This window comes from Salvelinus fontinalis, chromosome 36 (genome assembly GCF_029448725.1).
Source record: "Salvelinus fontinalis isolate EN_2023a chromosome 36, ASM2944872v1, whole genome shotgun sequence".
In the NCBI taxonomy this organism is placed as follows: domain Eukaryota; kingdom Metazoa; phylum Chordata; class Actinopteri; order Salmoniformes; family Salmonidae; genus Salvelinus; species Salvelinus fontinalis.
In genome coordinates, this window is record NC_074700.1 from 16,258,563 (window position 1) to 16,272,434 (window position 13,872).

Genomic DNA, 13,872 nt, shown 5'->3' on the forward strand with positions numbered 1-13,872 from the left:
CTGTGGAACGGTCGTTAGCTTACAGGCGGTAGGCAATTAAGGTCACATTTATGAAAACTTTGGACACTAAAGAGGCCTTTCTACTGGTTTTGAAAAAAAACAAAAGAAAGATGCCCAGGGTCCCTGCTCATCTGCGTGAACGTGCCTTAGGCATGCTGCAAGGAGGCATGAGGACTGCAGATGTGGCCAGGGCAATAAATTGCAATGTACGTACTGTGGAACACTGAAGACAGCGCTACAGGGAGACAGGGCGGACAGCTGATTGTCCTCGCAGTGGCAGACCACGTGTAACAACATCTGTAGAGGATCGGTACATCCGAACATCACACCTGGGGGACAGGTACAGGATGGCAACAACAACTGCCCGAGTTACACCAGGAACGCACAATCTCTCCATCAGTGCTCAGACTGTCCGCAATAGGCTGAGAGAGGCTGGACTGAGGACTTGTAGGCCTGTTGTAAGGCAGGTCCTCACCAGACATCACCGGCAACAACGTCGCCTATGGGCACAAACCCACCGTCACTGGACCAGACAGGACTGGCAAAAAGTGCTCTTCACTGACGAGTCACGGTTTTGTCTCACTAGGGGTGATGGTCGGATTTGCGGTTATCGTCGAAGGAATGAGCGTTACACCGAGGTCTGTACTCTGGAGCAGGATCGATTTGGTGGTGGAGCGTCCGTCATGGTCTGGGGTGGTGTGTCACAGCATCATCGGACTGAGGCGATCTCAATGCTGTGCATTACAGGGAAGACATCCTCCTCCCTCATGTGGTACCCTTCCTACAGGCTCATCCCGTTTCTTTTTTTGCTGAGTTTAGTTCCCGGCTGCGCCTCCCAAAAGGACAATTTGAAATGCATCAATTAAGATTAGACTTTTTATTACAACGTGCAAATATGCTGCGGTCGTTTTAATGGAATAGCCTGAAATGTTATTGTTTCAGCTCAGACTTACTCAGAGGCATAGGCCTACAACGCAGTGTAGACATAGCATATAGGCCTACAACGCAGTGCAGACATAGCCTATCGGCCTACAACGCAGTGCAGACATAGCCTATCGGCCTACAACGCAGTGCAGACATAGCCTATCGGCCTACAACGCAGTGCAGACATAGCCTATCGGCCTACAACGCAGTGCAGACATAGCCTATCGGCCTACAACGCAGTGTAGACATAGCATATAGGCCTACAACGCAGTGCAGACATAGCCTATCGGCCTACAACGCAGTGCAGACATAGCCTATAGGCCTACAACGCAGTGTAGACATAGCCTATCAGCTTACGACGCAGTGTAGACATAGCATATAGGCCTACAACGCAGTGTAGACATAGCCTATCGGCCTACGACGCAGTGTAGACATAGCATATAGGCCTACGACGCAGTGTAGACATAGCCTATTGGCCTACAACGCAGTGTTGACATAGCCTATAGGCCTACGACGCAGTGTAGACATAGCCTATAGGCCTAGGACGCAGTGTAGACATAGCCTATAGGCCTACAACGCAGTGTAGACATAGCCTATAGGCCTAGGACGCAGTGTAGACATAGCCTATAGGCCTAGGACGCAGTGTAGACATAGCCTATAGGCCTACAACGCAATGTAGACATAGCCTATAGGCCTACGACGCAGTGTAGACATAGCATATAGGCCTAGGACGCAATGTAGACATAGCCTATAGGCCTAGGACGCAGTGTAGACATAGCCTATAGGCCTACAACGCAATGTAGACATAGCCTATAGGCCTACGACGCAGTGTAGACATAGCATATAGGCCTACAACACAGTGTAGACATAGCCTATAGGCCTACAACGCAATGTAGACATAGCCTATCGGCCTACAACGCAGTGTAGACATATTCATTCGGGTTCAGTGCGGACAAAACCAAGGTCCCCGTACCAAATACGTGTACCATTATACCCCTAATAGTTTTTCATAATATCGTTCTCCAAATGTTTTCATCAATGTCATCTCAGTCATATGCCACTAGCATACAAGCAGGAGAAACCTCTGCCCTGACCCCAGGTTCTCTCCAGTACCCAGAGGGTTGTACCTTCTTGGCGTCCTGGGTCTTGTCAAACAGGTATCCAGGGGGCAGGGTGGCAGACACAGGCAGCTGTAGCTCTATAGACTGCATCCTGCCATCTTCCAACAGAGGGGCCCAGGAGTAGCCCACTGTTACAGAGAGAGATGGACGGCTAAGGTAATGGAGGTAGATGGTAGATACACACACTCAAGACAAATACACTAACAGACACACGCACACCCTCAAAAAAACACACACACGCACACACAGACACACATACCGCTCCTAGTCTTACCCAGGGACTGGACTCCCTCTCTCTTCTTGGTGCTGGTCTTGGTACTTATCTCACAGCTGATGTGGTAGAAGGTAAAGAGGATGTGGTGTTTCTCATGAACATGGACTGGCAGCTCAATCTTCACCTGTACAGGTAGGGAAACAATCATTAATATTAGTGATAATGTTCATAGGAACCCAATTAATCATTAATAATGTTCATAGGAACCCAATCAATCATTAATATTAGTGATAATGTTCATAGGAACCCAATCGACCATTAATATTAATGTTCATAAGAAATGCACCTTACCTGACCTATCTACGCTACTTTAGCTGTAATGGAACTACTTTAATATAAGTCATAACATTGTCATAAATGATGTGTCTAGCCTTCATGCAGCAGTGATTAAAAGGTGAAACTGCAACACACAAAACAGTATGGAAAAAAGTATGAAAATGTATGCACTCACTACTGTAAGCTGCTCTGGATAAGAGCATCTGCTAAATGACAAAAATGTATTTTATTTATTAAATTTTAACAATTTGGTCAAAAAGCTCAATTCTTCCTACTCTCCCCACAAGGGGGCAGTAACAGTGAGTAGAATAATGTTCAGTCTGCCTGCACGTGCGCTCTGCTTCACAGGAAATAACAGACAGCCCATGGCATAGTATTAAACTAACGTCAATTAAACCATAATTCTCAGTATGACTTGATCATGTGTCAACATCAATAGTGCTGTCCTTTCACTTGTTGAAGCTGGTCTTCCTCATAACTCACTTGAACTCATTTAGTTAACTATTCAGCAAAGCATGAGGTATTGGTCCAGGAATTGGTCACTGGAGAGTAAAGAAAAGGGGGGGCTTGGATGGTGAGTGTGTGTGGAGTCTAATCCATATACCAAACACAAGATGCCCCCGCTCCCGTGGGTCTGAGATAGTCTCCTGCCCTCACCTCTCCCTCCCTTTTCCCTGGCCAGGGAGGCTCTGGTGGGTGTCTGACTAGCCCAGTGTGAGGCAGAGTTACAGGATTAACCCGGAAATAACTGGTGGACTGGACTTCAGTAGAATACTGTACTGTAGACCGACCATGTTTTAAATAGGCTTTAAAAACACAAACTTTTCAACTCCTTCACCTATAGTGAAACTTTGACCAGACATGATGCATTGTTCAAACTCCACTGTTTAACTGTTTTGTAGACGTGAACCATGGGAGGGGGGGCTTGGCAGGTCAGGTTTATTTACTCACCTCGTCATAGAACTCAGGGTTCTGGTTGTGGTGGAGGACGGCCGCACAGGCACTGGTGGTGAAGAGTGCCTCCCCTGGCTTTCCGTAGATACACTGAAACACACACACACATACGTTATTAGTCATCTACTGCTCATCCTTCAATGTTAGGGTATGCCAGTGAGTAAGTCTACAGCAATCTGTGAGCATTGATAATAACTAGACAGAAATGGTTTCAAAGAACTGTACAATCACATCTAAAATACAGCGCTAGCCTCTCATGGCAGAACTTGCAACACAAACAAACAACATCTGTAAGAACAATGGTGAAAACGAGCTGTTCACCAGTGTCAGTTAGAGGTGAGATTTGAGTTAATGAGAGGAGAAGTCTCTCACGCCAGGCTAAACTGACCAAGCAGAATCAGGGGAGGGAAGGAGGAGGGGCAGGCTGAGTTGCCTAAGCCCATGCATGTGATGTGGCTTTGTGAATACATGCCCTGAAGTCAACCTGTTTGGAAGTCCAGGCAGAGGTCTAGATAATTGACCCTGATATGGCAGACACAGTGAGGAGGAGAGGGGGATCCGTTTGGAACGGTAATTAGGACATTGATTACTCCGGTCATTCCTCATTACTGCAGAGAGGAGAGGCAGAGCCTCGGGCTCGGTCCCAAATGGCATCCTATTGCCTAAGTAGTGCACAGCGTTTGAGCAGCTCTGGTGAAAAGTAGTGTCAGAAGTAGGGCACTACCCTGGGAATAGGGTGCCATTAGCGACATAGCCTATGAGAGCGGTGGAGGTCCTCTGAAAGAACAGAGTGAGCAGAGCTCAAATCAACAGCTCAGTCGAAGAAGAGACAGTATCAGATCATACGATTATGGGTTGTGTACCAGCATGGAAAAAGTTGTGCATTTAGAAGCCCTGTTCCTGCGGCAACAACATGTGAAAGTGTGGTGATTACACAGTGAGGCTGAGGACCCGTTCCCTGGCTAGAAGGACTGGAATCTCCAGCATGGAGTCTCATCTCCAGAGTGGGGGGAGAGTACAGAAAAGACCAGCACAGCAACAAACAACTAAAACAGGCAGAACTTAGGTCTACAGTATGGTACTGTAAATGCTAGCTACCTAAACCATTGGCTATCAGTCCATCTAAAAACAATTCTTTAGCCGTTTGATGGAGGTTTCCACCCAGAAATATTCAACGTGTGTGGATGTTGCTCAATGTGTGAGTGAGTGAGTAAGTGACCTCATTATCTCTCCTTGTCAGCTGTAATAACTGGCTTACGTAAGAGTTTTTTTCTCTCCTCTATTTTTTGGCGACCACTCTGCCACTCCACTGCAGTTTGAGATGGACTTTTTCAACAGTGTGTCTTCTTTCCTAGGGACTCCCAGTTATTTTCACAACCTCACACACCTCTCATTCAAAACAAACGCTCACCTTTAGAGGGGCCGCGCCTTCTTCGTCCGAGTCTCTGAACTGCACACACACCGCTACGTTTCTTGCCTGCAAGGATAAAAGACACTTCAGTCAACACAATAACTCCCCCAGGAAGGAGGACAGTCAATAAGTAGTCATGTGAGCTGTAAACACAATAACTCCCCCAGGAAGGAGGACAGTCAATAAGTAGTCGTGAGCTGTAAACACAATAACTCCCCCAGGAAGGTGGACAGTCAATAAGTAGTCATGTGAGCTGTATACACAATAACTCCCCCAGGAAGGAGGACAGTCAATAAGTAGTCATGTGAGCTGTATACACAATAACTCCCCCAGGAAGGAGGACAGTCAATAAGTAGTCATGTGAGCTGTAAACACAATAACTCCCCCAGGAAGAAGGACAGTCAATAAGTAGTCATGTGAGCTGTAAACACAATAACTCCCCCAGGAAGAAGGACAGTCAATAAGTAGTCATGTGAGCTGTAAACACAATAACTCCCCCAGGAAGGAGGACAGTCAATAAGTAGTCATGTGAGCTGTAAACACAATAACCAACTGCACTCAATGCTTGCAAGTCAGTCTGGTGTTGCTATTTCCACACTGATGACTAAAACCATCTCCCTCGCTTTCCCTCTCCCCTTCCTCCCTCTCTCTCTCTCTCCCCCTCCCTCCCTCCCTCCCTCCCTCCCTCCCTCCCTCCCTCCCTCCCTCTTCTCCCCCACCTTGGCGAAGGTCTTCTGGTTGTCGTATTTCAGCTGCAGGGGATAGACATACAGGTGGTTCTTGAAGACAGTGAAGGGGTAGTTGTACTTGGCCTCCTCCGGGAGAAACTCCTCCATCTCCACGGAGACCCTCTCACACTCCTCCTCAAAGGGCTTGACTGGGATGTAGGACGAGGTCACCGTGTCTGAGGGAGAAGAAGGGAGGACATTAGAGCAATCGATGTTAGAACGTCTTAAGTAGCTGTTATAAAGGCTTTATAAATGCATACATACGGGGGGCAAGAGTAAAGAGTTCATTAGTGCAACTAATCAATATAACTCGTCATCAACTAATTAAATTAAAACACTAACACTTTGACTTATCATTCAATCTAATGTAAACGACAGGCTGAAACAACACTAGTTAAGGCAAATGTTTGAATATGGATGGTGCACATATCTGAATAAAACTACCCACTTGAGAAGTCTGGAGGCACACATTCGATGGTGACATTTAGTTGTCCAGGGATCATCTGCAGCTTGTTCTTCTCTGGCCTAAAGGGTGAACGTGCATGAAACAGTCAAAGCACTAGAACACCAGAGTACGCCTGCAGTGCAAACAGACACTAGGATACCGACTGACATATAGCACAGCCAGCACGCCAAACCCCCTACAGTGTTCTGTCACAGCCATCATAGGTCTCATTGATGACTCACTTCCTGATGTCAGCCAGCATCTTGATGAGGTCATCGGTGGAGATCTTGCTACTGTCCTGGCGATAGAGAGGAGAGAACTTCCCGTCCATGTCCAGACTGCCCTGGGCATCATTAAACACCTGCCTGGAGAACAACACACACAGACAGGATCATATTTACTGCGTAGAAGCACAGGAGGCTGGTGCCACCTTAAAGGGCTCGTGGTAATAGCTAAGGCGGAATAGAGTGGAATGGTGTCAAATTCATCAAAACACACGATTTCCATGTGTTTGATGCCATTTCATTCGCTCCGTTCCAGCCTTTATTATGAGCCGTCCTCCCCTCAGCAGCCTCCACTGTGTAAAACACACTCATATTTACCTTGGTGTGAAGAGGATGTGCACCGTACAGGAACACCTTAGATGCAAAGAAATGATCATCACACTGTCTCAAAGTAAACATATTGACGAGCTAAACTACTTCTATGCCCGCTTCGAGGCAAATAACACTGACACATACATGAGAGCACTAGCTGTTCCGGACGACTGTGTGACCACGTTCTCCGCAGCCGATGTGAGTAAGACCTTTAAACAGGTCAACATTCACAAGGCCGCAGGGCCAGACAGATTACAAGGACATGTACTGCGAGCATGCGCTGACCAACTGGCAAGTGTCTTCACTGACATTTTCAACCCCTCCCTGTCTGAGTCTGTAATACCAACATGTTTTAAGCTGACTACCATAGTCCCTGTGCCCAAGAACACTAAGGTGACCTGCCTAAATGACTACCGACTCGTAGCACTCACGTCTGTAGCCACAAAGTGCTTTGAAAGGCTGGTCATGGCTCACATCAACACCATTATCCCAGAAACCCTAGACCCACTCAATTTGCATACCACCCCAACAGATCCACAGATGATGCAATCTCTATTGCACTCCACACTACCCTTTCCCACCTGGACAAAAGGAACACCTATGTGAGAATGCTATTCATTGACTACAGCTCAGCGTTCAACAACATAGTGCCCTCAAAGCTCATCACTAAGCTAAGGACCCTGGGACTAATCACCTCTCTCTGCACCTGGATCCTGGACTTCCTGACGGGCCGCCCCCAGGTGGTGAGGGTAGTTAACACATCAACCACGCTGATCCTCAACACAGGGGCCCCTCAGGGGGGGTGTGCTCAGTCCCCTCCTGTACTTCCTGTTCACTCATGACTGCACGGCCAGGCACGACTCCAACACCATCATTAAGTTTGCCGATGACACAACAGTGGTAGGCCTGATCACCGACAACGATGAGACAGCCTATAGGGAAGAGGTCAGAGAACTGACCGTGTGGTGCCAGGACCACAACCTCTCCCTCAAAGTGATCAAGACAAAGGAGATAACCACACCCCATTCTCATCGACGGGGCTGTAGTGGAACAGGTTGAGAGCTTCAAGTTCCTTGGTGTCCACATCACCAACAAACAAACATGGTCCAAGCACACCAAGACAGTTGTGAAGAGGGCACGACAACCTATTCCCCCCTCAGGAGACTGAAAAGATTTGGCATGGGTCCTCAGATCCTCAAAAGGTTATCCAGCTGTATCATCGAGAGCATCCTGACTGGTTGCATGACTGCCTGGTATGGCAACTGCTCGGCCTCCAACCGCAAGACACTACAGAGGGTAGTGAGTACGGCCCAGTATATCACTGGGGCAAATCTTCCTGCCATCCAGGACCTCTATACCAGGCGGTGTCAGAGGAAGGCTCTAAAAAATTGTCAAAGACTCAGCCACCCTAGTCATAAACTGCTCTCTCTGCTATTGCACGGCATGCGGTGCCGGAGCGCCAAGTCTAGGTCCAAGAGGCTTTAGAACAGCTTCTACCCCAAAGCCATAAAACTCCTGAACATCTAATCAAATGGCTACCCAGACTATTTGCATTCCCCCCCCCCCCCCTCTTTTACACTGCTGCTACTCTCTGTTGTTATCATCTATACATAGTCACTTTAATAACTCTACTTACATGTACATATTACCTCAACTAACCGGTGCCCCCGCACACTGACTCTGTACCAGTACCCCCCTGTATATAGTCTCACTATTGTTATTTTACTGCTGCTCTTTACTTACTTGTTACTTTTATTTCTTATTATTACGAATATATATATTTTTTTAAGCTGCATTGTTGGTTAGGGGCTCGTAAGTAAACATTTCACTGTAAGGTCTTCACCAGTTGTATTCGGGGCATGTGAATAATAACATTTTAATTGATTTGTTTCACTTCTTATTATATTGGATACATTACATTTAGTGTAGTAGAGCACATTGAGATTGTGGTATGTACATTCCATTAATCTGCCGTATGATAGCACAACGTGAGTCGGTAGTGTGTATGAGTTACTGGTGTGTAAAAGCTGTGTCTTACTTGGCAGCCCAGGCGAAGGGCATCCTATACTGGCCCAGGCGCTGACACGTCTGCTTGGCAGCTTTCAGAACCTTCTGGGCAGTCTGGAGGGGAACACAGAATGAGTCCAATGTATAGGTAATAACACAGGCTTTATGATTTATAACAGTGAACAGCTACTCAATTGATCATGATGGAACTGAGACCAAAATAGGAAGCAATTCAATTTCAAAAGACACTTTAAAAGTAGCTCTCGAACCATTGGTTTTGGGGGGGGGGGTTATGTAAGTCCTGTCTCTGACACATGGTCTAATAATAGCAATAGCAGTAATATGGGTGGGAGAGGCGCGAAGGAAAGGACCTTGTTGACGTCCGAAGCGGCACACCAGACACACACACACACGCACCACATGCACACACACGTAGACACACGCGCAGACATGCGCGCGCACCACACGCACACAGACAAACCTTGTTGATGTCTGAGGTCTTGATGTAGGGCTCAGCACAGTGTGTAATGCCATTCTGTAGGACCTTCTCCACTCTGGCCACCAGAAAAATATCAGCATGGGGGTTGGTCACTGAGAAGATACCCTGGAGGGGAGGAGAGGGACGGAGGGATGAGGGTTTAAGACTGTGTATCTAATATACCCTAGAGGAGAAGACATATGGAGGGAGGAGGATGAGGCTGTTAAATATGATGCAGACCTTAGTGGTGGAAAACATTGCTATTAAACTTCAGTATTCTTTTTACAGTTTGAGAATGTGACATCTGTTATACGTAGAGTAGGTCCTATACAGGGCCTGGGGCAGGGAAGTGGCTGGCTGGCTGTCGTTTGTGGTTGAAGTTAGAGGAAACCCAAACAGAACTCAAACTATTATGGGGTCAGTGATATGAAGCCAACCGTGCCTCTCACAGTGTCATGCACACACACACACACACACACACACACACACACACACACACACACACACACACACACACACACACACACACACACACACACACACACACACACACACACACACACACACACACACACACACACACACACATACAAAACCATGATATTCCTGGGAGTGGCAGGACAGTAAGAGTGGAGTTCTTGAGACATGAATGGGACATTTGAATCAGTAAATATACATCAGCTGTGACATAATGAGTTCCATTAAAATGCTCTAGCTGTGGCTTGGCTAATGACAGAATGGCGTGGCCTAGCTAATGTCTGCTACCACAACACAGTTACATGGGCGATACCCTTAAAACGACACTTTATTCACAATATAAATATGTCTAAAGCTGGCTGAAGTAAGCCTGCCAATTCCAGTACCAGAGAGATGGGACATTAATAAGGGACCTGACTAAGGCGAGCCTGCCAGTATCAGCACCTGTACCAGTACCAGTACCACACCTTGACTACCGTTGTGCTACTGCTACTGACCGATGCAGTAGAGAGAGTTGAGGGCTGAAGGAGGCTGTCCTTGGACTACACCCACACAGCACCTCAATTACACTGTGATCTGCTGGCCTCCTTGTCTATAATCAGACAGTAATCGCAGAAGTAGGCCATCTATTTCTCTGTGTCCTGCTAGTCTTTGCTAGGTCCACGCACAAACACACACACTGGGCAAGAGCTTAATCAAGTTCCATTTTTTGTGTCATCAGCATTTATTGTTTGACCAATGAGAGTGAGAATGACCATCGTCTTGATTGATTCTATTGTTTGATGCTCTGTTCTTCATTCTGTTTCTGGGTCTAGATGTTATCCACAGTTATTTTCCATTATTTCCATTTCACAAGGTATTCTGCAGCCGTGTTCCACTCTCCCTTGCCTATGTTCTTGCTGTTATGTTTCAAGTCTAGGGGTGGGAGGTTCAGAACTGCAGTGGTCTGATTGTGTACTGTGATTTACTGCTGGGCACCGTGTGTGTGTGTGTGTGTGTGTGTTATGACCTGAAAACTGTTTTGGTAAATAGCATGGTCTACAGCTTATCATGAGGTATCCTAACTTAAACGAGCAGAACCCAGAGACATTCCTTAATATTAGAGATTGAGCACCAGCTGTTGTTAACAAAGAGACACCCCTCCCCCTCAGAGCTTACCGGACGCTACCGTTCTGTCCTGCCGATGCACAGGAAACCCAGCTAACTGTATTTTATCCATGTCCTTGTTCAGCCATGACTCCGAAAAGCATAGTACAGTACAGTTCTTCATGTCCCTTTGATAGGATAGTCTCAAACACAGCTCGTCCAGCTTATTCTCCAGTGATTACACGTTGGCCAATAGAACAGAGGGTAGAGGCGGTCTGTACACTCGCCGTAGTCTTGTCAGGTATCCCGCACGCCGGCCTCTATAACGCCACCTCTTCCTTCGTCATATGTCAGGGATTTGGGCCTGGTCCGGGTCACCATCGCCAATTTGTTCCATCCTACTTGATTTTATGTTGAGTAGGATAGCAGTCTACACAATAAATAACTTGTAATATTGGAAGTCACCATCTGGATGTCACCGTGATACAGTCTACACTACTCAATGGGTAGAGTTTGTGCTGCAAGCCGACAACACAACAGCACTGTGTCGTAGTAACCTTCACTACGGCATTAACGTCTAATGTTATATTTTAGTTAAAAAAATTGAAACAATTACTGAAAAAAAATATGATTCTGAACACTTTTTCCTCGCTCAAGTTTCTAGCCACAAGCAGTAAACTAGCTAGCTGGGAAGGGTTCATTAAGATGACTGACTGAACCAAATCCACTCGACTACCCTCTCCCTTGTTTCAGAAAGGAGCAAGAAAGTTTCCTCACGCAGAGATGGACTCAAACGCACGGATGCCTGGCCGTCCTGTCTTCAGTCAGCAGTTTTATTGTTCATATCATGTAATTCTACTCATTTTGCCATGTGTCGGAGAAGAAAATGAGCAGTTTTACAGCTTATGTCCTGCACGGTGGCGAGAAATGTTTGCAGTTTTTAACATGACACCTGAGTGAGACTGACGAAAAGAAAATGGGGGCCCCCCAGGCTCTAATTCGACCGTAATTACCACAGGATTAGACTAACTTACTAATCAAAATGTGTTTTGCTGACATGTACTAATTAAGTGAATATCATGCTGATGCACAACCAAGTTTCGAAATTGCACCTTGTGTATTCTACCTTGTAACAGTAAGTTGAGACTCCGACTGAGTTTATCAGAGGGTCTTCAAAAGGGGACCCTCTCCCTGTCTCATCAAATCAAATTTATTTATATAGCCCTCCTTACATCAGCTGATATCTCAAAGTGCTGTACAGAAACCCAGGCTAAAACCCCAAACAGCAAGCAGGTGTAGAAGCACGGTGGCTAGGAAAAACTCCAAAGAAAGCCCAAAACCTAGGAAGAAACCTAGAGAGCAACCAGGCTATGAGGGGTGACCAGTCCTCTTCTGGCTGTACCGGGTGGAGATAACAGAACATGGCCAAGATGTTCAAATGTTCATAAATTACCAGCATGGTCAAATAATAATAATCACAGTAGTTGTCGAGGGTGCAGCAAGTCAGCACCTCAGGAGTAAATGTCAGTTGGCTTTTCATAGCCGATCATTAAGATCATCAACTGAAAATCTAAAAGATGGAATCTGTATTAAGTGAAACAGCCCACTGTTCGCCCCAGCGCCTTTGTTATCGTCACGTCTACTCCCGCTCAGGCGTTTGACGTCACCTGTCTAAGCACTAGTCCTAGCAACCCATCTTTATGTACACCTGGCAACCATCATTACTCACACCTGCGTCTCATCATCAGTCACACCTGGACTTCATTGCTCACTTGATTATTTACCCTTTGTATAGCACTCTTTTGTTATCAGTCATCAGGTAGTATTGTTAATGTTTCTATGTCAGACGCTTCTCTTGTTTTGTATCGCTCCATGTTCGCTATTATCAAACTCACTAACTGCACCTGCTTCCTGACTACCTGTGTCTATGTGACAGTTATTGTTTTTGTCTTGTTGTTGAAAGGGAGGAGAAACGGAGGAGAGGAGCCTCCGGCAGCGTGGTGAAAACTAATTGCAGCATATATTCTGTTGTTCTATCAAGCCTGAAATGTCAGAGGGGAAAAAATAGTGTTCGTTGTTTGCAGTAACTTCTTTGTTGTTGTAATATCCCAAACTGTCGAGGCAGTTTCACTAATTAAGAATTTCACCTTAAAGTATTTATATCAAATTAGGGAGAGACAGACTAAGTTTCTAATCTTGGGATTCTGTGATCCCACCATAATTTCTACAGAAACACAAGCATGATTTAGCCTACTCGTGTGTGTGTTTAAACAAACCTCAACACAACACAAGCCAACACACAGGGTATAGGGCAGGTAAGGTCACTATGGTCCTACCTGAGTAGGGAAACGCAGCAGAGACTCAGACACCCTCTGTAGAATGGGCAGACCATTCCCATTCCCTGCATCACTGTTCACTCCTCCTCCTCCACCACCACCACCACCTCCTCCCTCTGATGTAGGGGAGAGTTGAGAGGTGTCGTTCAGCATCTCTCGTACACAGGGGGGGTTGAGGTCCACATGGAAGTCAGAGGAGATCTTACAGCTCTTAGACACATCAAACAGAGCCAGGCTGATGAAGAACGGCTCCACCTGGATAACAGAGATGGGAAAGGGAGTATGTGTGTGGGGTAGAGCGTGTCTGTGTGTATTTACAAGGTAAAAACAAAGAGCGTGTGTGTATGAGTGTATGTGCACTTATGTAGATATAAGCATATTGAATGATGGCCATTCCTTTCAGGAACCATTAAGCCTATCTAAGTTTGAGTTTAAGATGGGAGGAGGAGAGTAGAACTATTTCCTAACCACGCAAATGTCGGTCAGCCAACATCCCCAACCCCCCCAGCTCTATAAATGTTCTAGTGGGCATGAAGTTATTCATCACTGTGTTTCATGTCTACGATAATCCACTCTGAAGGAGGGAGAGGGAGTACTCACTAGTATGCTCTCTATACTGCTGGCTGACGCCAAAGAGGCAATGCATTCATCTCACACTCATAGCAGAATGCGCACTAACTACAGTCATCAGGAAATGTGGATGTGTGGATCATGACATAGGTCTCTGTAGTGTAATTTGTATTTACATTTACAAGTTTT

At 46.2% G+C, this 13,872-nt stretch overlaps 1 protein-coding gene across 9 annotated transcripts in view; it reads right to left on the reverse strand.

Annotated features, from left to right (window-relative positions):
- The window catches only part of LOC129835298 (dedicator of cytokinesis protein 11-like), a 122,950-nt gene that overhangs the window by 83,387 nt on the left and 25,691 nt on the right, over positions 1 to 13,872 (reverse strand). For 5 of the 9 annotated variants that reach the window (XM_055900884.1, XM_055900885.1, XM_055900882.1 and 2 more), the window contains exons 12-22: positions 13,114 to 13,368; positions 9,218 to 9,340; positions 8,768 to 8,850; positions 6,736 to 6,771; positions 6,376 to 6,498; positions 6,137 to 6,213; positions 5,680 to 5,864; positions 4,961 to 5,026; positions 3,547 to 3,639; positions 2,320 to 2,443; positions 2,052 to 2,173 (exon numbers count right to left, since the gene is read on the reverse strand). In XM_055900884.1, the coding sequence (XP_055756859.1) occupies positions 2,052 to 2,173; positions 2,320 to 2,443; positions 3,547 to 3,639; positions 4,961 to 5,026; positions 5,680 to 5,864; positions 6,137 to 6,213; positions 6,376 to 6,498; positions 6,736 to 6,771; positions 8,768 to 8,850; positions 9,218 to 9,340; positions 13,114 to 13,368 (1,287 nt within the window). The remainder of the gene's footprint in view (positions 1 to 2,051; positions 2,174 to 2,319; positions 2,444 to 3,546; positions 3,640 to 4,960; positions 5,027 to 5,679; positions 5,865 to 6,136; positions 6,214 to 6,375; positions 6,499 to 6,735; positions 6,772 to 8,767; positions 8,851 to 9,217; positions 9,341 to 13,113; positions 13,369 to 13,872) is intronic. The other 4 variants (XM_055900889.1, XM_055900888.1, XM_055900887.1 and 1 more) reach the window with 1 other exon arrangement.